Raw genomic sequence first — 27613 nt, forward strand, 5'->3', positions numbered from 1 at the left:
CGACCGGCCCTGCTGTCGGTGTGCTGACTCCTCACTCGCCTGTAACTTCAGAAATGGAGAACTTCCAGGGCGTAGCAGCAGTTTCTCACTTAGCTCAATTATTTCTTATTCCTCAGCATTTTTTTTTTTATTTTTTTGCCAACGGGGCCTGTAAGTTTATAGCAAAACAAGCCCACGGAGCAGCTCCGGGAGCCGGCTGCCGAGGAGGGGATGTTTGATGGTGACGGTCACAGGTGGAGCCCTTCACTGCAGCTCCTCGTTCTGCTGAAGAAATACTTGCTAAGCATTGTGGTGTGCCTCTCCGTGTTTCAGAGCTGTTTGTTTCGCTTTCCTTTCAGCTGTCAACACTTCAGCCCGTAGCAGAGGTGTCTTGAAAGAGTAAGGCGTTGCGGCTCTTACGGAGTGCCTTGGCTGTTCCCGTTCGTGGCTCCGTGACAGGCCCGTAGTTGGAGGTGTGAAGTAGGTTTTTGGGGCTTGGGGAAGGGATGTCAGCAGCCTCCTGTGGGGAAGGGATGTCAGCAGCCTCCTGGAGGAGCTGAAGTCTTCGAGCCAGCCTGCAGCGAGGCTTCTCCCGGATTTGCAGCACGGTGGTTCGGTTCGGTTCTGTTGGTGCAGTTCATCAGAGCACAAGTGTTGTGGCACAGTTAGGTAAATCTACCTGGGTGCATTCCTCATTAAGTACATGAATCATCTAATCTAGGGCCATTAAATAACACGACCTATTTCAGTGTAGGGAAATAGTTCCTTTGGACACCCGTTTGGTGAAAATCTGGAGGTTTGAGGAGCTGGTAGGAGTTTCAGGCTGTTTTCACTGAAGTAGGTATAGTGTGCTTCCTACTAGGGGCACTTCAGCTGTAAGAATTGATGGCAAAAGACCTTGAGTAACACATGTCTGAGTATTTAACGCAGTGAAGAACTGGAGAGGATGAGACCATTTGTACTCTGAAGGCTGTTTGCGAACGCCCGTGCTGAGTTTGGTTATTCAGCAGAGGGTATATTGCAGGACCCTGACATGCCGAATTAACCAGCACACACAACATCCTGCAAGTACTATTTAGAACTTGATTTTTTGGAATTGACGACAAAGTATTCAGGGTATTGAATGGCTTCAGGCAGAAGATCCAGATAGCTGCTTGTGGCAACGGGTTGTAGGCGTCTTACTCTCACGGGTTGCTTTGCGAGTCCAAAATTCCGCAGGAATATCATTTCAGCTCATGTCGTGGGCCTTGTTATGGTGAGTAAGCCACTATCAAGCGCTGAAACAGGCTTTAAAATAGAAACTGGGCTGGTGAGCTGACTTTCTGGCTCCTGCTTGACCGGCGGGGAAGTACTTAGTGAGCGCAGGCGATTGCTGGTTTCGCTGCTTTGCATAGTGCTTTTCTCAGTTCCTGAAGAAGTGAAGCAGTTTACAAGTCCTACCAGTCTGATTCATTAGCCCATACTGGGAGACAGTAAAAGACTGCAAATGAAGATGCTAATTACCAGAGGGCAAAGCCAAGCTGCCCTATCCAAAACAAAACACGTGGCTCTGATGGGAGAAGGGGAGTTAGCAGCTCGAAACTGAAGTTCCCTGTAACTCAGTAATGGTCATACACATGACCATTACACATGACTCAAGTTATAATTTCTTCTTTTTAGCATCAATCATTTCTCTCCTTTCCTTTGAACCTGTGTGGAATAGTTATGCTGCATGGCAAAAAGTGAGAGAGGGACTTGAAAGTGAAGAAGGGTCCTGGAGTTAAGGGCTGGCGCTGCTTTTAAGTGCAAGCACTGGAAACTCGGGTATTGTCAATCCGTGATTTTTTTTTTTTTTTTGACTTGCAGCTAGATGAATAAAATTGTTAAATGTCACAGACGTTAGCGGAAAACTGATTAGGAAATAGTTCTGTTTACAAGTTTAATTTTTTGTACTGGCAAGTTGTCCCGGGCTCAGTTTTTCACCGGTATTGCTGTCCTGAATTCCTTATGGCAAATGGAAATCCCTTGAAAATTGCTCGTTACAGACTTTGGAAGTGGATGCACCTCTCTGTGAGCAAGTCCTGGTTTCATTGCATGTCAGAAAATCAGTGGGAGAAGAGCAGTGGTGGTGTGCCTTGAAAAATGTTATGCTTAACAGGCTTAAGCCGCATCCTAATGTTAGTGTTTAGGCTGATGTAACTCGAATACTAATTTTTTGTTTTGTTTCTTTTAAGCAAATGGTTATGAGCCTTAGAGTTTCTGAACTGCAAGTACTTCTGGGCTACGCGGGGAGGAACAAGCACGGACGAAAACACGAACTTCTCACAAAAGCACTGCATTTGTTAAAGGCTGGCTGCAGTCCCGCTGTACAAATGAAAATCAAAGAACTCTATAGGCGAAGGTTCCCGCAGAAAATCATGACGCCTGCAGACTTATCTATCCCCAGCGTGCACTCGAGCTCCATGCCAGCCGCTTTGTCTCCGTCTACCATTCCACAGCTCAGTTACGATGGCCACCCTGCCACGTCACCGTTGCTTCCCGTTTCGCTCCTGGGACCTAAACACGAACTGGAACTCCCCCACCTCACATCTGCGCTCCACCCTGTCCATCCCGACATAAAACTCCAGAAGTTACCTTTTTATGACTTGTTGGATGAGCTGATCAAGCCTACCAGCCTAGGTAAGGTTGCAAACAACATTCGAAGGCTTTTTAAACTAGTAATGGAGGAATTAATCCGCTCGTGCAGTAACTGGTTAAATATTGCATCACATCGGTGTTTAGAGAATTGCTATTTTTGGTAACTTTTGGAACAGATTGTTCTACATGGAGAGGCATCTTACGTAACGCTCATTAGTTGCTTTAGCTGAGCCACTAAATGTGGTTCAAAGTTCTGTTATATTTAAGGGGTGAGTTTGAGAGGAAACAACTGAACCTTAGAAAAAGGAACTTAAAATAAAAACAACTCACATCTGTCTGCTTTGAGTGGTTTTTAAAAAACATTCAGCTTAATTATAAAAAAAAACAAACCTTGAGTCCATCAGGCCCACAAAAATCTTCTCGTCTGTGCTGGGAAAGAATGCCAAGCTAGATATTTGCTGTGATTCCTTAGGGCCTGGACATCCGAGTTCAGGATGACTTATGGTTCTTTTGCTGTTGTGGCGACTTTTCTTGAAACGCTTTTTTTTGGATGAAGGTATAAATCACTTGCGTAGCTGCTGAGAATCATCTGATGCTTACAGAGCATTATATAACAGTGGGTGATTTTTCTGGTGTTGACTCCATGTAGCATTTCAGAGCGTGGCTAACTTTTAATACTCGTAAATACTGCTGAAATACAATGGTCCTGTTGATTCCCGGAGGGGCTGCTCGGATGCTGGGGCCTTCTGCTGTCTTGAAACCCTGCACAAAAATCTCTGAGAACAGCCAGTAGGAGGAAGAGATTTCAGAGAGCAATAGGAAGGTGGTGACTGAAAAGGTTGCCCTTTGCAGAAGGGATCCCTCGTAAGCCAAAATGAGCAGGTAATTCACACTGATAATTACCCCAATAGTCTGAGCTGCTGAAGGAGGCCCGATAGTGAGCAGTGCTGGTTGTCTGCAGGCTTCTGAAGCCTGTTGCACAGTTGTCACACGCGTTTTAACTGCTGCATCTGAGACATTGTGAGGAAAAATAGAGAGTCACGCATTCAGGTCCAGGTATTCTTTTCAGAGGTATGCTGGATCTATTTAGCTCTAGTCTAAAATCTGATTGATGGGTAAGCATTCCAGGCAGTGCTGGTGGTACGGGATAATTAGGTACTTGGAATGTGTTTCATCACTTTTACATTATAAATACTTAAAAATAACGCTGTAATTTCGACAAGACATTCCAATACAGGAATTATGGCATGCATTTATTCCTAGATGCGGTAAGAACGCTTGGCTGTCAGCACCGTGCCTGCCAAACCAGCCCCGAATTAAGAGACCATAATTCACGCTCTGTCATTTCTTATTGCTTGAGGAGTTCACATACAATAGGAGATTTTTTTTTCCCCACTTTGTGGACTCTGAGTGCTAGGGTAAGAAAATGGAAGTGGATGAAACTCCAACCAAGCACCTTCTAAGTAATCTATTTTGTTTTTTTTTCGGTTAATGTTTGGGGTTTTTGTTTTGCACATGCATTCTTCGTCTTTCTGTCTGTCTGAAGCAGTCCTGTTAAAAAGCTGATTTACCCTGTGCTTTGTGGGGAAGAGAGCTTCAGTGTCCATGCACATGAGAGACGTTTGTTTCCTTTTGTGATGGAAAGTAACGTGGCTACGGATTGTAAAATTGTGAACTGTAAATGTCATGAGGGTGTTTTAAAGTAATTAATGTATATGTTGATGACAAAAACGATTGGATTAATAACCAGCAACATGCATTTTTATGCACTTTCACAGTATCCCAGAACGGCCGAGCCCTCTGGCTCCATCTGGTCCTCTCCAGGTGGTCCAGGCAGGGCCACCTGTGGGGGCTGCCCAGGGCAGAACAACTTGGAGCAATGGGCTGTGCAGCTCAGGGGCTTTAAATGGAAGTGCAGAGCGGACTTGGATTTCTAACTACATAAAAAAAAAGCAATTAATTGTATCAATTTCTACAGTTACTGGCTCTCCAATTAAAAAAAAAAATAAATAAAAATGATTTTGTGAATATTTGCCCCAAATGGTTAGAGCTTCCTCGGTGCTGCAAGCAGTGTGAGTTTCCTCAAGTACCAAATTTCGAGGTTCTCTGGCTTTGTTTCCGAATGGCAGATGCATGCTGCAAACTCAGAACTTCTCCTTGGCTCCTGGCCAGCGTTGCAGGCTCTCCTGCTTGCTCTTCCCCGGCAGATTCGTCATGAGGTGGCACAAGAAACTTTGAGTTTTACTTCGTTTCCCTGCACCGCAAGAACAAACTTAGGAGCTGATGAGGGATTTTGGATGATCGTCTCCCTGCTGAAGTGGAACCTGCTGGAATGGCAGAGATGTGTGAGAGAGAATGAGGAAAACCCCACTGGTTTGGCAGTATTTGGATTCTTCTGAAATAATAGTTATGTAGAAATTGAGTGAAGCTCATCTTTGGATGTGATTCTCCCTTGGTCTTTCTCTATTCAAGGTGGGGCTGTTTGAAGATTGCCCTTGGTAGTCCTCTGTCCCCTCCAGAAGTAATTGTGAATTAGACAAACAATAATTTGACAAAGCCGTGGGGAAGGGAGTCGCAGAGCAGGGCACTGGAGCATGCGTTCTGTGCCCAGCTACTGTACGCAGGTAGGCAGTGCGCAAGCTAATGTGAATAACAGATAAGGAAATTAAGTCTGCTAACTATTATTTTCGATGCGAAGAACAAAAGGAGGAAATGGATGTTACCTTCTTACACTCGCTTCCTCAAAATGTAGCTCTGACCTGCGATAAGGTCCCCGCGCTGGCAGCTGGCTGGGCAGGACTCACATGGAGGAGGGAACTCGGTGCTTTATCTCCCGTGCCCCGCTCACCAGCAGCTGAGGAGCCTTTCTGCAACGCCTCTGCCTCTGAAACACGTGCAAAAAATCAAGGGCAGAAGGCTCCTGATTAACTTTTTATTTATTTATTTATTTTTTACTTTCTCTGGCTCCAGCAGCCCATAAAACTGGAAGCAGCGAGTGGGATGCTTGCGGAGCTGCCTAGCTGGTTGAACTTGTAAACTCGGCCTCTGCTACTTCAACCTGCTCGTCTTTGAAGAGCCCCAAATTGCACCTAGGTGCTGCTGACGGTGGGACTCCTCTCCTGCTGCTGCCCTGCTCGGTTAGCACAGTCTCTTGCTTTGCCTTCCGAGCGTTTCAAGCACAAAACCCCTGCGTGGTGCTCTCGGAGCCGTGCAGCTAACACTGGCAGTCATGGTTGTGTCAGCTGGGCTTGGGGGGTGACAGCGTTCTCCTTATCCCAAAAAGACTGTCAGGGGCCTTGCTTAGCTCAGAGGAGGAGCAGCTCTCCAAATGCAGTGCAGTTTGATCCATATTTGATAAGTCATCCTCACTGCAAAATCAAGGAAGCACCATCTTTGGTATTTTTGTGCACGAGTCAATAAAGGATGCTCTGCTTTGAAAATGTACGGTGGTGGGTGAATCTTTACCCTGAGCTCTCACAGCAGTAAGGAGAGCCTGGGCACACTGCTCTGTGGTGAACGATTCCATGTCATCCACTTCTTTTTTGGAGGAAGAGAGATCCCGTTTGGCCTCGGTGAATGTATGAAAACTGCCTCTCCCCTTTGTTTTCCACATAGGAACTCCTTTAAATAGGAGAAGTTTGGTTGTTAGTTTCTCAAGCGAAGCTGCAGCTTTCACTTATTTTTTTTTCCTTATTTTCAGCCCTCAGTGAGTGCATAGGCACGGCTAATTGGTTGGTTTTTAAGCGTGGGGCCAATTTTCTAAAAGAAACTTCTATCACAGATAATATCTCGTGTGTGGTGAAACGTGTTTACTATGAGCTGAGTAATGAGTACCCAAATTCTGCCAGATTCTTAGGGAAGGGACATCAGATCGTTAAACAACATCTTAAAAATCCTTCTCGTTATAGCATATGTCATTGCTAATTGCTTTGGCTCTGTGGTTGTTCCAAAAAGCGCTGTGACTGGGTTACAGGTCTTTGTTTACCTGCCTGTACCGGGAGATTAACCTTTTCTTTGCAATTTCAGGGATTAAAGAGGTTGCGGGCTATGCTGTGGGATGTACGTACACACTCCTGTAAAGCTGTCTGGAACACGTAGGGAAGATCAGCCTGGAATTTGTTTGTGCTTCTGTGCTAAGTGATGCGGAACACGATGGTGGGTCTTAAATCTGGGCCCTAAATCGGAGCTGTGGAAATGGGGCTTTTTGCCTACGTTTCTTTGCACGCGATTGATCAAGGACACGATGCCTTCCTGAAGGCAGAGCCTGAAACTGATCTGACCAAAATCTTCAGGGTGGCTGTAGTTCTAGCTACAGCTATTAAACAATTTAAATCAGGTAGAAATCTAGGTTGGAAAGTATAAAAGTTTTGTTTGGCGAGTGTTTCACCCTTTCGTCTATCAGCAGGCTGATCTGTTGCTGTGTCTAATCGCTATCATGGTTTAGATGAAAGTCACGCTTTTACTGTCTTCTCTGTTTGTTATTTTTTTAAATGTGCTTTGCGGGAGGAAGTTCAACAAAATACTCCATTCTCAGCTCGGGCCTGAGCCATCTGACTTCCTGCTCGACAGCGTTTAATTGTGCAAGAGTGAGCTGAAATCTTCGCTCCTGCGTCGTGCTGGAGCAGAGCTCGAACTGCAGCGCGCTGGGCTTTCTCTTTTTGGCTTCGGCTTTTATTTGCATGTGGTATGCTTCAAGGTCACATATAGAGAATCTTTCCATAGACTGCAGCCTGTTTCTCTCGAGTATGAGGTAGTTTTACCCAGCTGTGTTAAAAGAAAAGGAGAATTATTTCTTCCTCTTCACCCCAGCAGATTGCTGTCTCCCCATGCTTGGATGCCCAGGTTCCAAGGACCCAGGACTCTGATATAAATGGAGCTAGGAAGCTACCTCGCTTCCCAGGATCAGATTAGGGTATCTTTTTGATAATTTTAGTAGAAGGAATTATGGCAGACCGCACAGTTTACCCAAAATACACGAGGAATCCATGAGCACTCGGTGAATAAACTCGGAGCAGGATCCGAGTGTGCTGGGGCTCGGGAGTGTTGCTCACACAGCGTGAGGGAGGAAGCTGTGCTATTACAAGGTGTATTTTTAAGACTTCCACTTGCAGCTGAGGCGCTGGTATCGCTTCACAGATGCTAGAAGTGCTGCTGGGACTTCCAGTCTTCAGCTTGGACCCTTACAGATAGTTTAACCTCCCGTTAGGGTGGCTTTCAGGAAAAGGTGTTGTGGGTTGTGCTGCTCGTAGTACCGAGCTCAGCAGGGACTCTGTTATCTAATCATAAACTTCATATTTATTGTTTTGCCTTCCTCCTAGGATTATAAAACTCGTTGCTAGCTTGTTAAGACCAAAAGCACGCTAGAATGGGGGTGGGCCTCGCAGTGATGTGGCGGTGCCAGCTTCATAGCACGGCTCCCTTGGGGTCCTTACCCACTGCCTGTGCTCACAGGGGTAGAAGCCAAGACTACCCAGCCCGAGTGGCAGCAGTGGAGTTTTTGGGACATGCATTGAGGTGTCTGGGTCAATCAAGTGGCTTGAGCAGGGTCTGGAGGCTCCGGTGGGCTCCTTCCCTCCAGCAGCGTGATGGAAAAGGTCTGCAGTGGGGAGCTGTGGGCCCATGGGGTTTGGGGCCACTTAGTGCATGGGGTGGGATGGCAGGGGGAGAGTCCTGGCACTCACAGTCGGCGTGGAGCTGGCCCTGTTGGTCGCCAGAAATCCGTGTTGCTCAGAAACGCAGGGCTATGTGACCGACATAAAGAAAACAAACCCAAAACCCCATAAATGTCTGTCCAATTGTGCGGAGCTTCCAGCTGATCTAGTCTTTTTATACAACATATCATGAGAAGTTATAAAATGCATAATACTTATGAATTAATTGTAGCCCTTGGAGTATTTCCAGGCTATTTCTGTACGTGTATATTTAGGCACTGTTTCAAATAAGCTCTCTTTACTCCCTGCCTTTCCCACCCCCACTGTAGCTATGCCTATTGCTTCTGAGTATTAACTGTTAGCAGCGGTGACTAAAGTCAAGTAGAATCTGCAAATGGTCCTCAGAGATGAGTGCAGCAGACTGACCAGAACCCGAGCTCATTTTTTATCAGTTTTAAGCCCCAGGATGTGATGCTGTCACTTGACAGCAATGCTATGTGGTTGTGAGGGCAGCTGTAAGCCGTGGAAGCGGGCTGGGAGCTGGGCCCTGCAAACAAAGGCAGAATGGGTTTAAATTTCCTTAAAACACTTCCCTCTGAGGGGTCTCGAAGTGCCTCGAGGTGTTCAGGTTGTGCGGTGTCTGCTGGGGTAAGTGGTTGGGGTGAAGTAAAGGAACTGAGGGATGGCAGCAAGCAGGGGGGTGATGCAGAAGTGGTAGCTGGGGACACGCAGGGTGCCAGGGGCTGGGCTCGGTGGTGGTCCCGGTGCCCACAGCTCAGGTAGGAAGAGCCCTGTGCAGCCCCACGGCCCTGCTCTGCCCTGCCTGGCACCCGGTCCTGCTTCAAACAGGGCTGGTGCAGCTCTGGTGGCCCTCAGGAGTTGGGTACGAGGAGGTGAGACCCAGAACGGGTTGCCCGGAGAGGTGGCGGTGAGTACCCCATGGCTGGAGGTGTCCAAAAGTGGGCTGGTGGGGGCTGTGGGTGGCCTGGGCCCATCACAGGGCCTTGGGGCAGGGTCCTTGTCACCCCCAGCACCTCTGGGCCCGCTTGGTGTGGCGGCGGTGCTGCTCGGCGCTGAAAGGCTGCGGTTAATGGGAAGGAAGCGCTGGCGGATAAACACTTGCATTACCCACGAGCTTCATAAATTGTGGTGGTTTTAAAAGCGCTACTGGGGCATCCGGAGGTGCTGCGGGTCCCCAGTGAAGGTGTATCGGTGTCTCCTCGGTTCTGCGCCACTCAGCAGCTTGCTTTTTCCCCCTGTGGCTATTACCAGGTGCTGTAGCAGGCATTCGGTCTCACCTCCCCAAAATCTCCAAAAATCAGGTGTGCAGCTGAGCCCCTTCCTGGATCGATGCAAGAGGATTTGGGCGAGCTGCATTACCAGTATTTACGTACATTATGTTATGAATTTCCTGGTTCTCTTGCTGCTGAGCACAACCCAAAGCCTGCCTGAATTTTGCCTTTTTAAAAGGTGAATGTTTGCTGTGCCTCCATCTGAACACGGCAATTTTCTTCCTAGCGTGGAGCCGGCGTGCTAAATTTTCAGCGGTGCTACTTGAAAGGGGCTCAAACGTGAATTGGTACAACGCCTTCTGCAGGAGCTGGAAAGGACGAAGAAACAAAATGTCTGGTGCAACAAAATGAGGCACCTTACGCTGGGGGGGGAGATGCACACGAGTATTTATGTTGGGTTGACAGCTTCTGCGGCGCTTAGGCTTTTCTGGTCAATATTTTGACAAAATTAACTGATCAAAATTACGTACTCGATTAGCTCAGTGAATAACCAATTAGACAGCTCTTGTTTAGCTTACAGCATCGAGCAAAAATTTGCTGTAGTGCTGCTCCTCTTGCTTAACATAACTGTTGCTGCTCCCAGAAATAAACATGCGATTATTCCGAATCGCTGGGAAAAGGCCAAATCAGAGAGCTCAGGCCAACAGAAAAGCGAAGGTAATTGTTATGCTATGAAATGCAAGCTTAATTTTAGCCGGTGTGTTTCTGCATAAGAAATTAATGAGTTCCCTTTGCTATTTAATAAGCTGCTCTCCGTGCAGATGGATGAAGATCAGCCTCAGTTTATTGCCCATCTGATGGTCAGCTGCTGTCGCGTTAGGAAGCATCGGTGAAGGCGTGCAGGTATCTGGGTTTGAATGGGACTTTAAAGGCTGGCTTTTTCCTCAAGACAGCGAGAGGTATTTCACTGCAGAGAGATTGTGTGGCTATTTTTAGCTGTGGGTACTGGTGAGGTGGAACAGAATATTTTTAGAGCTGGGGAAAATGCAGCCACTTGAGCTGCATTCGAGCCACTTCTTTTTTCACTCTGATGCTGTAGATTTTATTTTGTTTCAAAATAAAGAGTAGAATTGGTAGATTTATCGTTATTACTTATATTCATTATCTTCGTATATAAAATATTCATATAGATTTTTTAATAAAGTGTTCTAGCCCTATGAATGGTATTCCAATGCATTAAACTAGTTTTTGCTCAAATTTTGAAAACTCATCACTTGTGTGAAACGTTCACTAAAATATGCAAGCAGCAAGGCGTAATTGAGTCACTCTCCCTTAATGCATACCAATCCCATATGTTGTTTGGATCATTACTTGAAGGAGGAAAGCACAAAATAATTCGGGAGACTGTGGTGGTAGTGAAATGGTAAAAAAAAAAAGAATTATTTTGGAGGAAAAACACTGCTCTGCAATGTTTGTGCAACGTTTCGGCATGTTAGCGCGTCTTGCACTGATGCTGGGGACCTGCAGAGGCAACAGATCTGAGCATGTGCTGATTCCTGATGAATGTAGGTACGTGTCCACAAGGAAACGTGTATTTTCTTCGTTGCTCTTCCCAGCTCGAAGCTGGCTGAATGAAGTAGTAGCGAATCGTTCCCTGCAGCACCCCCTGTGAGCTGGGAAGTGGGTATTTGTATGGCTTGTCTGAGACCGTTCCCGCTGATGCTCATTTAATTATACAAGTTTGCTCAGAAAGCTTCTCTCGTATGCACTTTCAAAAATCTACCCTTCCAAATTCCTGAATTATTCAGGAAACTTTTTAGCAGCAAGGTGAAGCGATACTTGCGACTCATGGCATTTTTTTTTTGAAATTCTTTGTTCTTAATATGTAAATGCAGAACAAAAACCCATCCACTAGACATTCGTGCGCCGTGCCTCCTCTCTGAGATTGCAGAGAAGTGGCCTACAAACCCCTCCTGCAAGCTCTAGCGTTCACAGAGTGCTGGAGAAAAGGTTATAAAATTGAATAATTTATAATTATGGGGAAAAAAAAAGCTTCTGGCAACTTTTGTCAGGGTGTTCATCTGAACTGTTGCCTTGGCTAAATTCCAGCTTTATTAGATTACAAATTCTATTTTAATCCGCTCAGTTTGCAGTTGGGGATCTATTTCTGCTTTTCTTTTGTTAAATAATAATAGCTGTTTGCAGGGCATGGTTGGAGGTTTTTAGCCATAAAAAAAAATGATTTTCTAGTATGAAACTGTATGTTCTTATTTCTGGTTTTAATTGTACTCCAGAACTGTGAAAATAAACCCTGTTTGTCTCGTCAGGATCTGTTTGGTGTTCCTAAATCCAGCAGATAACACCAGATGAATTAACAGAAACCTGTTATCTCTTCTACTCTCTTGAAGTCCAGGGTTCCAGTATCTCCTCGCTGGGAGATCTGAAATCCTTAGAGATGGGAGCTCGTACAGTCAGAGATGAGCTTGGAAGCCTCGCATTGAGTGGTGGAGCTGCTAAATTAGCTCCGTTTAATTTGTTTTGTTGAAACTTTCATGCATCGTTTGTAGGGTAAATAGATACAGAAATAATAGATAAGGATATAAAAAGATAGTGAGGAAATGTATGGGGAAAACCACAAATGAAAAAAAAATAAAATCCTCCTTCCCCTCCCGGGACAGCCTCGCGCTTTGTTAGCAGCACGCCGTGAGGATGCGTGAGCTGTCACCCCACACCCCCTAAAAACAGGAGGGGGAAGAAAACAACCTGAAAAACCAAGCCCCAAACCCTCGGGTTTCCACTGTTGCTCCTGGCTGTTTGTTTGCTCTTGCTGGTTCCCAGTATGCCAAGAGCATCATGTAGAGGTGCTGGGCGGTGTGGCCGCACGTCGTCCTCCTCTGGCTGCACTGCTCCATCCATCAAGGGTTTTGCAGTCTTTTAAGATCAGCGTTTGGATCATCTTGCACTAATTAACAAGTTGCTTCTTCCTCCTTTGCATTTTGGCCTCGCTCCCATGGTAATCGCAAGGCTTGCTTGTACACAAAGCAGCAGATTGGAAACGCTGCGAGGGGGATTAATGCTGCTTCCCGGGGAGGGAAGGCTGAGCGGCGCGTGGTGGAGCTCATCACTGATCACTGGGGCCGTGGACTTGTGCTTACAGATGTTGGGATGAGTGCATCCGAAGGTAACAGCCAGTATAAGAAGTAGTGCTGGGGGCTGGCTTGCTCTTGGAGCCTCAGCTGGCGATATTAGGAAGAAACCAGCCCAGCCCCAAAGCCTTCCTCCGTCCCTTTTTTGCTCGCGGTGGGCTCTAGTTAAGGGTCAGTTTAATATGTGCAGCACAGTTCTTGGTATTGCTCACGTCTGTGATGTTTTAAAGCTTTTGGGTTTCTGTTGCAAAAGAACTTGATTCAAGCAGAGGCAGTTCACTGCCTTACCTCCAGAACTGCAGCTTGAACTTGAATTACCAAAGCTCCCGTGTCAGCGCTGAGGAAGAAACTCTCATTTTCTGCCATTTTAATACATAATGCTTTAACTTCACTGAATCAGGAACATGATGAAACTGAAGCTGGAAACTCACTTCAAAGAATCGTAGAATGGCTTGGGCTGGCAGGGACCTCAAAGACCACCTTGTGCCAACCCCTGCTACGGGCAGGGACACCACCCGCTGGATCAGGTTGGCCAGGGCATCATCTAACCTGGTCCTGAACACCTCCAGGGATGGGGCATCCACAGCTTCTCTGGGCAAAATCCCACTATTTAGCAAAAATAAGCATTATTTTAGTACTAGCCAGTAACGAACAGAGGGAAGGGAATGAATTTTGGGATCACTTCTGCTGGTCTGCTTTGTGTTCCCCGCTACACCAGAAAGCCTTTGCATTTTGGGAATTGGGAATGCTGCAAAACTGGAGCAGGCCAAAAGTTGAGCAGCTGACAGGGAAACAAGATTACTTGGGAAATCTGGTTTTAGACTTTCCTTTTGTGATTTTTTGGTAACTGCAGTTTAACTTTCTTAGTTTTTAGTGAAGGTAGCCTTAGCTCGATGCCTTGTCCTTATATTAAAGGCATTGGAGTTAGCAACAAAAGCTTCCAGAGACCTTCCAGAACTTCTGTAAGAAAACCAGAGCTGGCAAATTCTAGGATAAAGCAAATAATACATAGGAAGAAAACAAAATTAATAAATTCAGGCCACTTTTAAAGATATAAAAAATATGAAATAATTTATATTCATTCCATTCTCTGGCCCGCAATGCATTATTTAACATAACTGACTTATCTCGCCTTGATTACAGGACATCACTCTGGTCCTCCCTTTTGTAACTAAAAGTAGCTATAACTTTTATTGTTTGTGGCCCGTATATGACATCTTTTATAACACATTGCGTAAGCTGTGTTTGCATTTCCTGCAAATCTTTACGCTGTGATATTATGTCTGGCTGTCATCTCGAGTCCTGCGTGTTTTCACTTGAGGAAATGGAACTGAGAATATATTAAAATAAAAATGGTGTTGGATGACACTGCAGGCAGGAGTGTAAGGAAATATTCACTTGAGGCTGTGCTGTACCCCAGCCCAGCGAGAGCTTTTGGACCTGACAGCACAACCTGTTACTAATACCTGTGCTTTATTTTCTATTTCTGCACTCCAGGGAGCACTCACGGTATGCCCATTATGATATTTGTGTAGGAAACGACCAGTAAAAAAAATAAATACATGTATATAAAAAACAAATATTTTGTCATATAACTTAATGCTTTTAGAAACACTGGCTATAGCTAATATTTTCACAAAAATAGAGGTTCAGGATACATTGCCTATTCTTGCCCATCTGGCTTTAGAGCAGCTGATAAATGAACTGCACGTGGATGCTGCATATAATGTAATAAAATGCCAAGGTCTTGTACTGCTGTCATACGAGAAAGGTATAAATGTAATTTTGTGCGATTGCTGCTGTTAATATTTATACGAAGTCAGCGTCTCTCCTTTTGTTGGTTCCAGCCTACCACATGCTGTTTTTAACCAAGAATCTGAAGTATCACCCTGAAGTATTCACTCAGCTGTCACTTAAGAATGAGTCAGGAAATGTATTGTAGTAAAACAAAAAAGGATAAATTTTTATTAGGCTATGAACAATGGTTCTGTACTGAACATTCAAATGTTAATAACGAAATCGAACGGTGAACTTGCTCATCAATACGGGTATTGAAATGAAAGTTGTCACCTGTCAGACACTTCGCTGGGAAGATGGTGATGCTTTTGGTGTGTGTTTTTTTCTCATTTTCATAGCCATTGGGTATGGTTCTGCTGGGTGGTGGTGCCTGCAGCCCCCCAGAAGGGGTGTCTGATATAAGCACTCCGTTGGGGCTGTTTGCATATTATACGTTTGGTGCATCTAACTCCACAACATAGATTCTGGAAATGTGAGAAGTTGCATGCCTTGTACTTGTCTTTCTGCAAGCTTTTACAGGGTAATCCATGATCTCATGTGTTAAAGGAAATGAAGTGATTGAGACTTCCTAAGAGGGTTGTTTTTATTTAATATCAAAGGATGCTTAATGTTGAGTTACCGTGACTGATGGTCTTAAGCTGATTTATCTCAGTTTTGCTGGTGCCTGTATTGCTTTTTTAATGTGTACTTTATATATGAATATAACATCTGTTTATTGTGTTTTTATTTACAAGAGGGATTAAATGGCAAACTTCTTGTTGGCTGTAAAATGGCTTACAGAAACAGATGTAAGCCGAACTAGTGGGCTTGCCATAAAAATGAGTGTATGTATATGTAAAGGTTTAATGAAAGGAGGTTGTTCTATTAATTATTCTCTATTTGCTGTTTTTAAAGTGATGATCTCTTGTTCTCTTCTAGCATCAGATAACAGTCAGCGATTTCGAGAAACCTGCTTTGCGTTTGCACTGACGCCACAGCAAGTGCAACAAATCAGCAGCTCAATGTAAGTGAGTTTGACCAAAAATACAGCATTTAAATTTCAAGGGGGGGGAAAAAAAAGCTCAAATACCAAACCTAGCTCACCCCGCATAAACCTAGCTCACTCCACATCTTTCATTTTAAAATGCGATCTTCAGCAACACAAATGTATGCAAAGTGTCTCAGAATACTCATGTGGGGAATGTTTTTCTCCTTTGCATGTACACTGATGGAGAAGAAAAGGGTGAGGAACTAAATAACACCACCACTGTCTGGTGGTTTCCTTTGTACTAAGTGCTGTGTAAATTCATAACTGCCCTACCTGCAGCCCTTTCTCACCCTCGGTCAGATCCTTTTAAGTTCTATGTAGATTTGGTGTAAAGATGTTCCTAAAAGTGACCAACAGAATGTTCTTTATAGTATACAAAAAAAAAAAAAAAAAAAAAAGGTAGGCAGATGAGAACACAACCGGTTTATTCACCTTGGAAAAATAAAAAGTGCACTGTATCTTGCGTGGTGTTTTGACTGACCAGAAGGCAAGTGTGGTATGTAAAGGGGTTTACGTACCTCTTACAGCAAACCCTGACAAAACATGGAAGAACCTGTTACACAAACAGCATGTTGTAACTTGTTTTCTCTCTTTGCTAGGGATATTTCTGGGACCAAATGTGACTTCACAGTACAGGTCCAGCTAAGGTATGTATTCCTGTGATCTGTTCTCGGTGTTTTTGATTTTAAAAAAGCCAAATATTTTCTCCCTGACATGTCAGGCTTTCCTGTATGGAGAAGAGTCTCATCCTGCTGCAAAGCTTGCTGTTGGCCCCCTTGGAAAAAAAGGGAAGACTTAACTACTTGTCTCTGTTACACGCAGCTTTCCTGAAGCTCCTGGTGGCCCAACATCTGGCACGTCAAAAATTCTGCATGTACTTAGCTGTAACCAGCTAATTTCTTCCTTTTTTTGTTTTTTTGTTTTTTTTTTTTTTGGTTTTGCGTACGCTCCTCTCTTTTAGGCTGCAACCCTCACGTTTGAGGTGCCTGGGCCTTCACAATTTATGTGCAGGGAGGGTTATTTTTTCAGCAGAGAGGTCAAACACAATATCTGCTGGTTGTGGCAAACCACGGTCTCCTTTTTTTTTAGGGAATGGAAGGGAAGACTTCAGGAGTGACCAGTTCTGGTCTTAACCCATCAGTTATTTTAGAGGCTTTGACAAACTTATCATAAGTTGGTTAAATCCTACGCATCCATGTAATTCTGTGTAAGTCAGTAAAGGTGATTTCACAGCTTACTCTCCTCCACACTGGCTGTCTTGCCTTTCATCCTCCTGGTCCTGGAGGCTGTCTCAGTTCTCTTGCACTGGGTCTGGTGCTTGCACGACCCCACAGCGAGCAGAAAACAGCTGCTTTTGGGGCTCGTTCACCGGGATGCCCCCATCTGCTGCTGATCAGCAGGTCGGGCTGGCTTGGTGTGGGGGCAGGTGGACAACAGGACAAGGAGGGAATGGCAGAAGATGGGAGCAGAAGGCAGCAGCCCTTGCTTGCAAGCAGCAGGCTGTTAGGGTCAGTGTTGAGTAGCTGTACCCTGACAGGGGGTGCTTTGGGTGGCTGGGGAAGGCCCCTGGAAGAAGCCCAGTGGAGCTAAGAAACTCCTCTTGGTTTGTCCTCTGAATATCTATGGTCTGCTCTCTTGGCCTGTACATGTTTTATAGGGCAAGCAAAGCTGTATTTTTTTCTTGTTGCTCCACCAGCAAATAAGCCTTTGAAATATCAAAGCCTGTCCGAGCTTAACTGGGAAGCTTGAGGTAGGCACCAAGATAGCATTTGATGCTGTTTGCTGGCGCTGGAGTTGAAGAGGCTGTATGTGCTGTCCTCTGCGAAGGTCTTGCGTTGAAAAGTGGTGGGAAAGAAACGTGGATGATCTCTCTCTTGTAACAGGAACCTGCACATCTGAATGAGTCCATTGTTAGGCAGACCCAGCCTGAGGAATTCAAGACATCTTGATGAGAAACCTCTGACTGCCTAGATCCAAACCTGTAATTTTGGGGTGCTTTCCTGCTTAATGATCCGCACAGCTAATCTGGGAACTTTGTTTAGCAAGATTTGGCATGTTTTCACAACTCAGTGGGAGGAAAAAATGTTCATTCTAGCAAGTGGTGGTCTTTAAATTACATCAGAAATGAGTGGTGATGGAAGCTCTTTGCTTTTAGGTTTTGTTTATCAGAAACCAGTTGTCCACAAGAAGATCACTTCCCACCCAATCTGTGTGTGAAAGTAAATGGGAAACCATGCAGCCTTCCAGTAAGTAAGATGTTATTTTGACATACATAATTGGATAGCAGTGGTAAGAGCTGTCTGTCAGGAGTTTGCCTGAGAATGTATCCTAACCTTTGTTTTCACGTTTTGGAGCATTTGAATGAAGATGGATAGATGAATGAAAAAGGTAATTAAGTAAATTGTTTCTCAGGAGACCAGCCAGTAGATCAGGAAGATTTAATACTCTGAAAGCATGACAGTAAATTTTCATTTGACAAGCATTCGCCGAGCCTGGCTAAAATTGGACTATTTTGGAGGCCGCGTGTGCTGGGAACAGAGCATCAGTGACCAACAGGAGTAGTCCTGGGGCAAAGCACAGGGTTGGGTTGAGCAATGTTAGCTTGGCAGGTTGAATAAGAGCACTGAGAGACAGCAAAGCTGCCTTTTAATATTCCAGCAGGCAGGGTTAGGGTTTGGAAAGTGTCAGGCTTAGCGTAAAGAAGAAGGACTTGTGAAATATCTCGTGTTTGCTGTCCGACAGGTGTATTTTTAAACTGAAGAGGGAGCCTGGCTCAGGTGGGACACAGCAGATACTGCCGTGGGGTTGGGGGGAGAGGGGAGGGAGAAGGCAAAAGCACTTTTCTTATTTTGCTGAGAGAAAAAGTACTTTGATTCCCAGGGCTATCTTCCACCAACCAAAAATGGTGTTGAACCAAAGCGACCTAGCAGACCAATCAACATTACCTCACTCGTCAGATTATCGACGACGGTACCAAACACAATCGTTGTTTCGTGGACTGCAGAAATCGGAAGAGTAAGTGACTTTGCTTGGTGCACAGTGCTGTCTGAAGCTTACTGATTTCTGCTTTGGCATCTGCTTGAAAGATTTGAAAGATAAGCAAGTTTAATTGTGCAGAAAATGCTTCATGGTTTAACAGTAGGACGTTCCTTCTTTTGGTTGTGTTTCTGTTACTTTATGCTAGGCAGATAGGACACGCTCCCTTAGATCAGTAGTCCTCCAATTTTTTGGCAGTGCGAGCTCTCCTTCAGCCACTGCCCACCCGTCTTTGACTTGGTGAAGGAACAGATAACAAGTTCAAGAAATAAAACTAATTTATTTGTCCTAACTTCAGGCATTAAGCACTTCCTGACTTGGGGACTTGACAAAAACCAACTTTAATAAGTCAGTCCTTGAATCAGGGCATTGTTTCTGCTGATAACAAAACACTGGATGTGCCCTATGGCATCTGTATGGGCTTGAAAAATTCTGGCTTTTCCACTGCAACCGTGCTTTTTTTGAAGTCCTGTGAATTGTCCTGAGATGCAGCTTTGTCCAAGAATTGGTCTGTGTGCAAAGCCCAGGGCTCCTGAACCAGTGTGGAAAAATGCTCACAGCTCAACCATGCATAGCAGGCGGTCGTAAAACATCCCGGTGGTATTTCGCTCCCTCTGTGTCATGATGGATTTCTTTGGGGTGTAAAACAGCCGCCAGTTACATCACAGAATAAATAATAGCAGAATGAGTTTTTTCAAAGTTGTCTTTTATCTAACGAGAACCACAGGTGTCAGAAATAATGATGTAAAATATACCTATTTCGGTTTGTTGCAGAAGTATCTGCACACAAATTGAGGAATCTGGTTACTGCTTTCAGGAAGGAGCTGTGCTTTTGCTTAACATGAATTTAGGGAAAATAAATGTCAAGTCTGCATGGACTCCAGGCTGTTCCCTTGTGAGCTAGCTCTTTTCTCAGCTTTCATAGATATTTCAGCTGTAAAGGAGTATAATGGCTAACTTCTAATTTACAGTATGAAATCAAAGATAGGGGCAAATTCTTGGTGTCCTTGATGAGAATTATGTGCTGGTCAGAACTTCCCCACTCCTAAGATCTAATGCTTCCTAATGTTGGAGGCCTTGACAGTTAAATCTGGGGAATTTTATTTTTAGATGTGCCTGTGTGGAAGAAAATTTGAATTCCCCTCCTCCCCTCCCCTTAAGAGTCAGTTGCATGCCTCAACTCGTGCGCTCTACCTTTCCTGAAGTCAGAATGGTGATTTTTACACAATCTGTTTCAAGAGCCTTCTGTACAAGATGCCTTGGGCAAGTTCCTAGCTTTGTAGATTCAAGCTGTCTGTAAATAATTTCACAATGTTAATTAGCTTTTTTCTAACTTCTATACTAATTGAGGCATTAAACAAACAAGTTAAAGCAGTAGTGGTTTTTAACGATGTGAGAGGCATTCGTTGCAAGAATAAAATATTTAAAATGTGTTTCTGATGCTATTTCCATTTGTGTAATTCTATACTAAGATGTATGACTGAAATCCTGTCTTTGGATTCTGATGACATCCTAAATAGTGGTAGATGTCACAACTGGATGGATTTTTTGGATTTGTTTTGTTAGTGGAAACCTACATGACAGTTGCTGGGGGCTAAGGGGGGGGGGGCAGCTCTTTCATTTCTCAATTTTAAGTATATGGATGCAGCTACAGGTTCGGAGAACGCTCTTTATATCAAAAAGTAAGTGTGAGCATGCAAATTCTGTGCTTCCCTTTTTGTTTCTAGGGTGTGGGGGTGGTGGCGATGATGCTGGTGAATGCATAGTACAACATCCCATTTTTAGAAGGATGGTCTTACCTGCTGGTAGTAGCTTGCAAGAGAAATGAAAGCTTCAGGAGCCGTAGGTGGTGCTCTGAGACCCCTTAGGGATGCCAGCAGGAGCTGCACTCCTGCCTGCCCTGTCCCTGTAGCAAAGGGGGAGCTGGTGGGGAGGTGTTTGCCCTGCCTGCATGCCAAATCACCTTCTGGAGGGGCAGAAGCGAAGATCTCCGGCTCTTTGCTGACACAAATAAGGAACATTCGCCTGGTCTGGTCTGCCAAAGGGGAAGGACAGGCGGTGGGGAGTGGCGATTTCCTGCCCCCCTTGCTGGATCCTGAGAGTATTCCTTGGCCCCCTGGCACTGCTGAGCTCTCACTGCCTTACTGCTGCTGAGCTTCGGCAGTGGATTAGCCACAGACATTTCACAGACAGATAAGTGCAGGAGGATAAGAAAGGAAGGCTGAACAGTGCTTCCAGACCGAGTAGGGGACCCTCCAGATGATGCATCTTAGTTATTACTTTCAGAGAGACACAACTGTTGTTTTTTTCCTCTTTTGAAAAAAGAAAGAAGCTTTTATTTTTAAAAAGAAAAAAAAAAAGGATCATATTTGGTCTGACAGCTTCCCTTGGATGTGTTGCACAGCTGTAGCACCTAACATAATTTATGTGAAATTACCCTTTTAAAATGGGCTGTAGGCTACATGTCCTGATTTAGATGGAAGACTTGTAGAAGAGCCCTAAGTGCTCCTTTGATAGCTGAAGGAATAGCTTGTTTTGCAGCTAAATCTAATCTCAGTGAAGCCCGAAGTCGCTCTTGTTGCATCTCTAAAACTGCAGCCCTGTGAGCTTCCTGCAGCACCGTGGGTTTTGTTTAGGTTGAAAACTGCCTTCTGACGTTCCCTAACTCCTTCAGAATTGCAGGGCCCTGTCATCGTGTAACAAAGGGCATAAACATTGCATAAGATGCAAGCTATCTCCTGATTAAAACGGTTTTTATTCTGATTTTTTTGTCCTGTTTTCCAGAACTATTCCATGGCAGTCTATCTGGTTAAGCAGCTATCCTCTACGGTGTTACTGCAGAGGTTGCGAGCAAAAGGCATACGGAACCCCGACCACTCTCGAGCACTAAGTACGTCTGATGCACTTCTCATTTCAAAAGGAAAAATAGCTTTTGTAAGCGAAGATTTGAAATAGAAATAGAAATACTAACCGAGGTTTGGACTTCCTACAATTCTCTGAGTTTCGAGAATCTGATAGTGGTGTTCTTTGTATTCAGTTCCAATTCAAAGACTCAGAGGCTTTTGTTTGTACTAGGAGCCAGTCCAGGAACCCTGTTGACACTGTGTAGGGAAAAATGCAAGAGAATCTCTTTCAGTTCAGTCATGCTGGCTTTGTTTCTTCAGAATACAACAACTGTATTTACATAGTTAACTGGTAATTCAGTACCTCGAGCAAGCTGAACTAAATGGCAAATACTGAACCTTGATGCTGAAGTGCTGGGGGAAGGTCGTCGTCAACATGATTTCTGTTCCTTTGGCACGGTACTGTGGTTGTGGAGAGGGCTCCTGGAGATAAAGAGTCTGGCACAATGCTCCCTCCACTCCCCTCCTTCCAAATTTAGTGTGAGGTTTGCTGCTTTGTTGTTTTCTCTGACAAGTACACAGCGGTATAATAAAAATGCGAACAGAATCTGCTACACACCTTTCTTTTCAAGGGAAAGGATGAAAATACCAACACCTGCCAACAGCTGTTGGTCAGACTCGTTCATGCCCTGGTGGGGGATGCTCAGATGATGTGCGTTGTGCACAGCACGGGACCTTCCACAGGAGGGAAGAAATTAGCCCACCAGTAAATGCAGTGCTACAAAGCCAGTGGTATATAGCACCGGGCATTAGCTCGTGCTAATCCAGTATGATTCACAATGCACAAAAATCCAGAGTTTTTCCAGGTGGCTCCTGCTTTTTGTCTACAAGGGGACAATGGGTGTAGGTACGGTTCATAGAGCAGGAAGAATGTGGAGCTGTGACTTGTTCATTTAAACAAAAGCTGCTTATAAAACAGTCCTTATAGATAAAAATAGAGGTTGGGCAGAGATGAAAGACTTCTGTAGTTTCACTGTTATTTCACTGCAGTTATTTAAAACACAAATTTTGTCAGGGTACTTCTGTAGTTTTCTATTTCTCAGTTTGCTCTTCCGTCTTGAATCACAGGATTGCTTGATGAGTATTGCAGAGGTTTACATAGACTTGTCCATGTTTGAATTACCAAAGTTTTTTTTTTCTTGAAGTTAGCAATAGTGTTAATGTTGCTCATTTTATTGATGGATTTTAAGTAACTTCCAGCTATGTATTTGTGTATATATGGAAAGACACATCTCTGTGTAAATATTTTTTCTAGGGATCTTGGTTTAAGTTGAACTTTTCCTGGTTTTAGCTTAAATTATCGTTTATGATCTTTCTAGACAATAAAGACTACTTATGTTACATATTCATTGTGCAGGTTTGAAACAGTAGGTACTGCTGTTTGCTTCCAGTAGATATGGTAAATTGTTTAGCACAGAGTTTTAAATCTGTTTTGTCATCATTTTTTTAAAAAATCACTATAAAGTTAACATTTTTTTTCTTTCAAATAACAGTTAAAGAGAAACTGACCGCAGATCCCGACAGCGAAATAGCAACAACAAGCTTAAGAGTTTCTCTTCTTTGTCCAGTAAGTGTTCTTGATACCCTCACAACTGATTCTGATCAAAAGGAAAAAACTAGCTGTTCACAGACAAGTGTTTGTAGAGGTTAGCTTGTGCACTACCTTTGTGGGGATGGGATTCTGTACTGAGCTTAAGCATGTGCTTTGGCCCTGAGCAGATGAGTTATTCCCTTTACTTGAAAATGCTGTGCAAAATTACATGTAAGCATACATTTAAATCTATCACTAGATCATGTGAATGTGCAGCTTGGGTCCTTGGTTGTGATAAAACCACTCTCAGCAGTAAGGTAGGTGAATCTATCTGTTAAAAACAGCTCTTCAGATGGTGTCTGTAGCCAAAGAGTTGAGCATCTTTTAGTTGATAATATACGTGTGTACACTTAAAATATTTCATCGACTTAGATGAAAAATGAAGCAATGTCCTAGAGGATGTTCAAACAAAATTTGTCCCAGCTTTGAAGTGGGAGAGTCCAATTCCAGTGAATGTGGAAGAGGCAGGCTTAATGTTTCTTGGCCTGTTAATTGTTTAACCAAATACATGCAGGGATAAGCAGTAGGTTGTACCTGGATTTGTTACCATTGTCTGAACTGCACAATATCAATATTATGTGTGCTTTCTTTTAAGCTTTGGGACATGGTGCTATTCTTGTTTTAAATATCATGCACCTCCAGAATACTGAATTGTTCTGTGTTGATTGACACATTGTCTTTATTGCCGTATAACTTTTTAACCTCTCGTCAAGATTAAGGATGCATCTGTTTCCTGGTTTGGCTCAATCCACTCAAGCTTGACACGAAATTCTCAGTTCTGAAATCTAAAGAAAGTTGACTTCATTTATTCTTAGAAAATGATTTTTCAAGTTACTAAATACCTGCTTATACTCTAACAACGTAAAGATAAACTTTTTACGAAGCAAACCTTTTATATCTAACTGCATATTTAACACAGTTGTTACTTTTTATTAAAAAAAAAAGTAGATTATCTGTGTGGTATTTGCACAATCTTCAGTCTTAACACTTACCATCAGTGTTAATATGGAGAACTGCAAGTAATATATTTACTTACAAGCATGTTCTGTCTTTCTGTAAGATTTAGGAATTGTCTTTAAGATAAAATCCTGATCTGTAAACTTAAAACCTCATAACATGAAATCTTAGAAACATGTAACACTATGAATCACATCGAAACTACTGCAGATGTGGAACACCAAAGTGTTTCAGGTCCACACCTGGCAGTTCATTTTGCTGAGTCGCTTTAGTTAATTTTTGTTGTGCAGTCAATACTTTGTTATTCTAGAAAGTATCACAGCAATAACCCTGCTGCTTTTTACGTCATTCTTCAGGCATGATGTTTTTCCCACTTTATTAGTTTCGAATACAGACAAAAGTAATGATCAATTAGTAGGAATTAAATGACTCTAAGAGGTTAGAAGTACCTATGTATTAATTCGTTATCCTAATCTTCATGCATCTTCTGGAATTACTTTTTTTTGGTAATTATTATTTTTTTTTTACTTCAGCCATACTTAGTTTGTCAAAACTGCCACTTCAGGTAGTCAGGTTTCTGTCCTGTCTTAAGTTTTCTGGCATACTTCAGTTTGCCCTAATTGTGTCCATTTGATTTCTAAATGCATCTTCCTCCTTGCTGACTGTGATTCAGATCAGTTATTAAAGCAGGAAGATACAAGATTAGGTATTTGTAAACTTGCAATCCTAAAAACAAACGCGTCAAGTTCTACTTGTCTTTATCAGTTTTGTCAGGGATTAAAATGAAAAACTAATCAACCATTAGGCTGCAGCTTATCAGAAGTGCTACTTTCTTCAGTATTTCCTCTTTGAAACGTAGTTCTTATCTGATAGGCATACAAACAGTCTGTGGCAACATATTTGTCTCTGTCATTTTAATACTGCTTACAAAACGTGTATGCTTGAGTTTGTTCCAGCACGTTCCGAATTCTGTGCTGTTTGATCTCACTGTAGCTCTTGGAATAATCCATCACTGCAAAAGCTCTTTGGGACAGAGCCTGGCCCTTTCAAACTGTCCTGTGAAGGGAAGGATGGCTAGCAGGATTCAGACTGTCCTCAGGTCTGAATGCGTTTTTATTATAAGCTCCATATTTTCACCTGCTGGTTTGTAATCATTTGGCTTAGGCAGATTTTTTTTTTTTTGCCTGTACTTTGTGCTCACTTTCTAATGCTTGAGTGGAAAGTGGATGCCTCGAAAGTATGCCTTGAATATGCTTTAGTCTCCAATAGCAGAACCAAAGCTTAAAATATAATGCATCTTCGGGTCTGTTGATGTGAAGATGCTGTTCCTCGTATCTCATTCATTATGGGTGTGATTCTGTCATGTTATGTACATGTGCGTACTAACAAAATAAGTGGAATTGGATAGCTGGATAAATAAGAGTGGCAGGTTTAGATTTTATAACCTTTATTTTGCCCTAAGAAAAAGCGCAGGGCGAGACAGCTTCCTCCGAATGTGTTTTGGATTGCTGCTGAGCTTTTTTTAGCACAGAGGCCTGCTCTCCCTCAGAGACCGTGTAGCGCAGAGAAAAAGCTGCCCTCAACTGCTGGCTGAATCTAAGAATCAGCAGGCAAGGAGGCTGGGCTGAATCTGCGTTTCAGGAAGGCACTTGGATTCATGGTCCCCCTCCTCTTTCCCCCCTGGAATAAAAATAAATAAATCCTCGGGCTCTGCAGCAGGACCAAATATTTAGCTGAACAAAAATTCCAAATCTAGCATTTTACTGTAAGTTTTGCAGCGTTGTTTACAAATTCTTAGCTCCTGTTCTGGGTGCATTTTTTAACATGAAGAGATAGCAGTGTTTTGTAAGCTAGTAAAAAAAAAAATAAAAATAATAATGCAGTGTTTCTTCAGCTGATGGGAGGCAGGGATCAAACAATAACACTATTGGGAAAGAGTTTTTCAAAACTTGGGATGCATCCTTTCTTTTGTGACCTTTCCTTTTTGTCAGTTCTGGCACAGCTTGGCCAGTGTGGCAGAGCTGATCCGGGATGTTCAGTGCCAAAAGTGGGGAAAGGAGACGTGGCTCGTTAACGCTGTGTGTGCCGCTTCTGTCAAAGCCAACTGCTGCATAGAAGTTACAGGCAAGGTTCTTGTACCAAAAAATTGTGATTTTTGTCTGGTTTAAATCACTTGGGAGCGTTTGTTCTCCCTGCAGCATGTGTCTTTGACCTGTTTGCTTTTCTTTTGCATCGCACCGAAGCATCCAGGTTTTATCTCCCCTACCCTCACTCTTGCTCCTTGCTGAGCTAGGAGACTCGTTTTGTGCCCAAAAGACAAATGAGCCATTGACCTGCCATCTGGGAGATAAGAATCCATAACAGACATGGATCAGGGGGCCTTGCTTTGTCGGGGGTTGATTATGTGATAGAAATAATGTGCTTGGTCATGGATTTTGGGGGAGGGGGTGCCAACCACATGGCGCATCCAGCACCTCCTGCTGCCTGAGCTCTCCAGCACCGTTACTGCAGACTCCCCAGGGAGTTCTCTGCTCCCCTCCCATCTGGTGGCAAGTTTTGTGACAGTGACTGAAAGCCAGGGGGGGAAGAAAAACAAGCGAGATCTTGTAGCTGAGCTGAGTTTGCTGAGAACAGGGTGGAGGGGTTTCTGCTTACAGGAGATGCAAAAAGAAAAAAATAAAAAGTGCATCATGGAGGAAGTAGTGGGCTGTGAGAAGAGCCTTTGTTCTTGATATTGTTTTTAGTTTTTTGATATTCTGAGATTGAGTGCCATCCTGTGGCACCCGTCTTGTATTGCTCATAATCAGTATGCATGACCACATCGCTTGCTTAGGCCAAACCAAAAACAGTTCCTCCTCCTAGCTGCTGCTGCAGTTGGCTGAAGGTTTTCAAATCAAGTAATCGTGTATTTTGATCAATTACATATAACTTCAAAATCCTTGGTATAAATAGTTCTTAATAAATCTCTTTTTTGTGTTTTTGTTTTTTTCCCCACCGAGGGGAAAGTCCTGTTTAGATGTTCCTACTTCTTAGTTTTAGTGAGGTCAGTTAAAGTCCTTCCTTAACTGCAGCATAAGCACTTCACCAGCAAACAGCTGCCTGTTTTTTGGGGAGAAAAAATAAAAATAATAAATCTGATTAATGAGAGAGGACTTTCACTGCCTAATCAATTTTGCATTCGTTGTAATCATATGTCAGTGTTTGGTTTGGGTTATCATTGATTTATCATTGATCAATCTAATCCAAGTCAAGATATTCCTGTTCCTAAATTCAGTCTGGACACCTCCTGTGGGTACCACTCCTGTGTTTGTCTGCTCTGTGTAAGCACCCAGCTGTGCTTTCTGTAGTAAGCTTCAGGAAGCTCTGCTGGCCTGCAGACCCCTGCTGCCCTCCTGCTCTTCTACAAACACGAAGGAAGGGTGCTCCCCATCTGAAGGCTTATTTAGAACTTGTTTTCTCCTATATCATCTTCCACTAACATTTGCAGACACTTTATAAAGTTGAAAAGATGTAATGTGTGGTAGGGGATAGTCAGCCGTTTGTATTTTACATCAGAAAAAGGGCAGCAAACTTTCAGGGTAACTCAAGTGTATGCATAGCAGTGGTGTTTAGCACAGGGGAGGACGTATAAAATAGCTTCTTAAGAGTTAACAGGTGTGACTTATTTTGTGAGTAGTC

The 27613-nt window shown here is 43.6% G+C and overlaps 1 protein-coding gene across 1 annotated transcript in view; it reads left to right on the plus strand.

Annotated features, from left to right (window-relative positions):
* PIAS1 (protein inhibitor of activated STAT 1) overlaps nt 1-27613 on the plus strand; it is a 50890-nt gene that overhangs the window by 16865 nt on the left and 6412 nt on the right. The window contains exons 2-8 of the mRNA XM_032194851.1: nt 2193-2637; nt 15340-15424; nt 16048-16095; nt 17604-17694; nt 18329-18463; nt 21269-21374; nt 22881-22954. Of these exons, the coding sequence (XP_032050742.1) occupies nt 2193-2637; nt 15340-15424; nt 16048-16095; nt 17604-17694; nt 18329-18463; nt 21269-21374; nt 22881-22954 (984 nt within the window). The remainder of the gene's footprint in view (nt 1-2192; nt 2638-15339; nt 15425-16047; nt 16096-17603; nt 17695-18328; nt 18464-21268; nt 21375-22880; nt 22955-27613) is intronic.

This window comes from Aythya fuligula, chromosome 11, assembly GCF_009819795.1.
Source record: "Aythya fuligula isolate bAytFul2 chromosome 11, bAytFul2.pri, whole genome shotgun sequence".
Taxonomy (NCBI): domain Eukaryota; kingdom Metazoa; phylum Chordata; class Aves; order Anseriformes; family Anatidae; genus Aythya; species Aythya fuligula.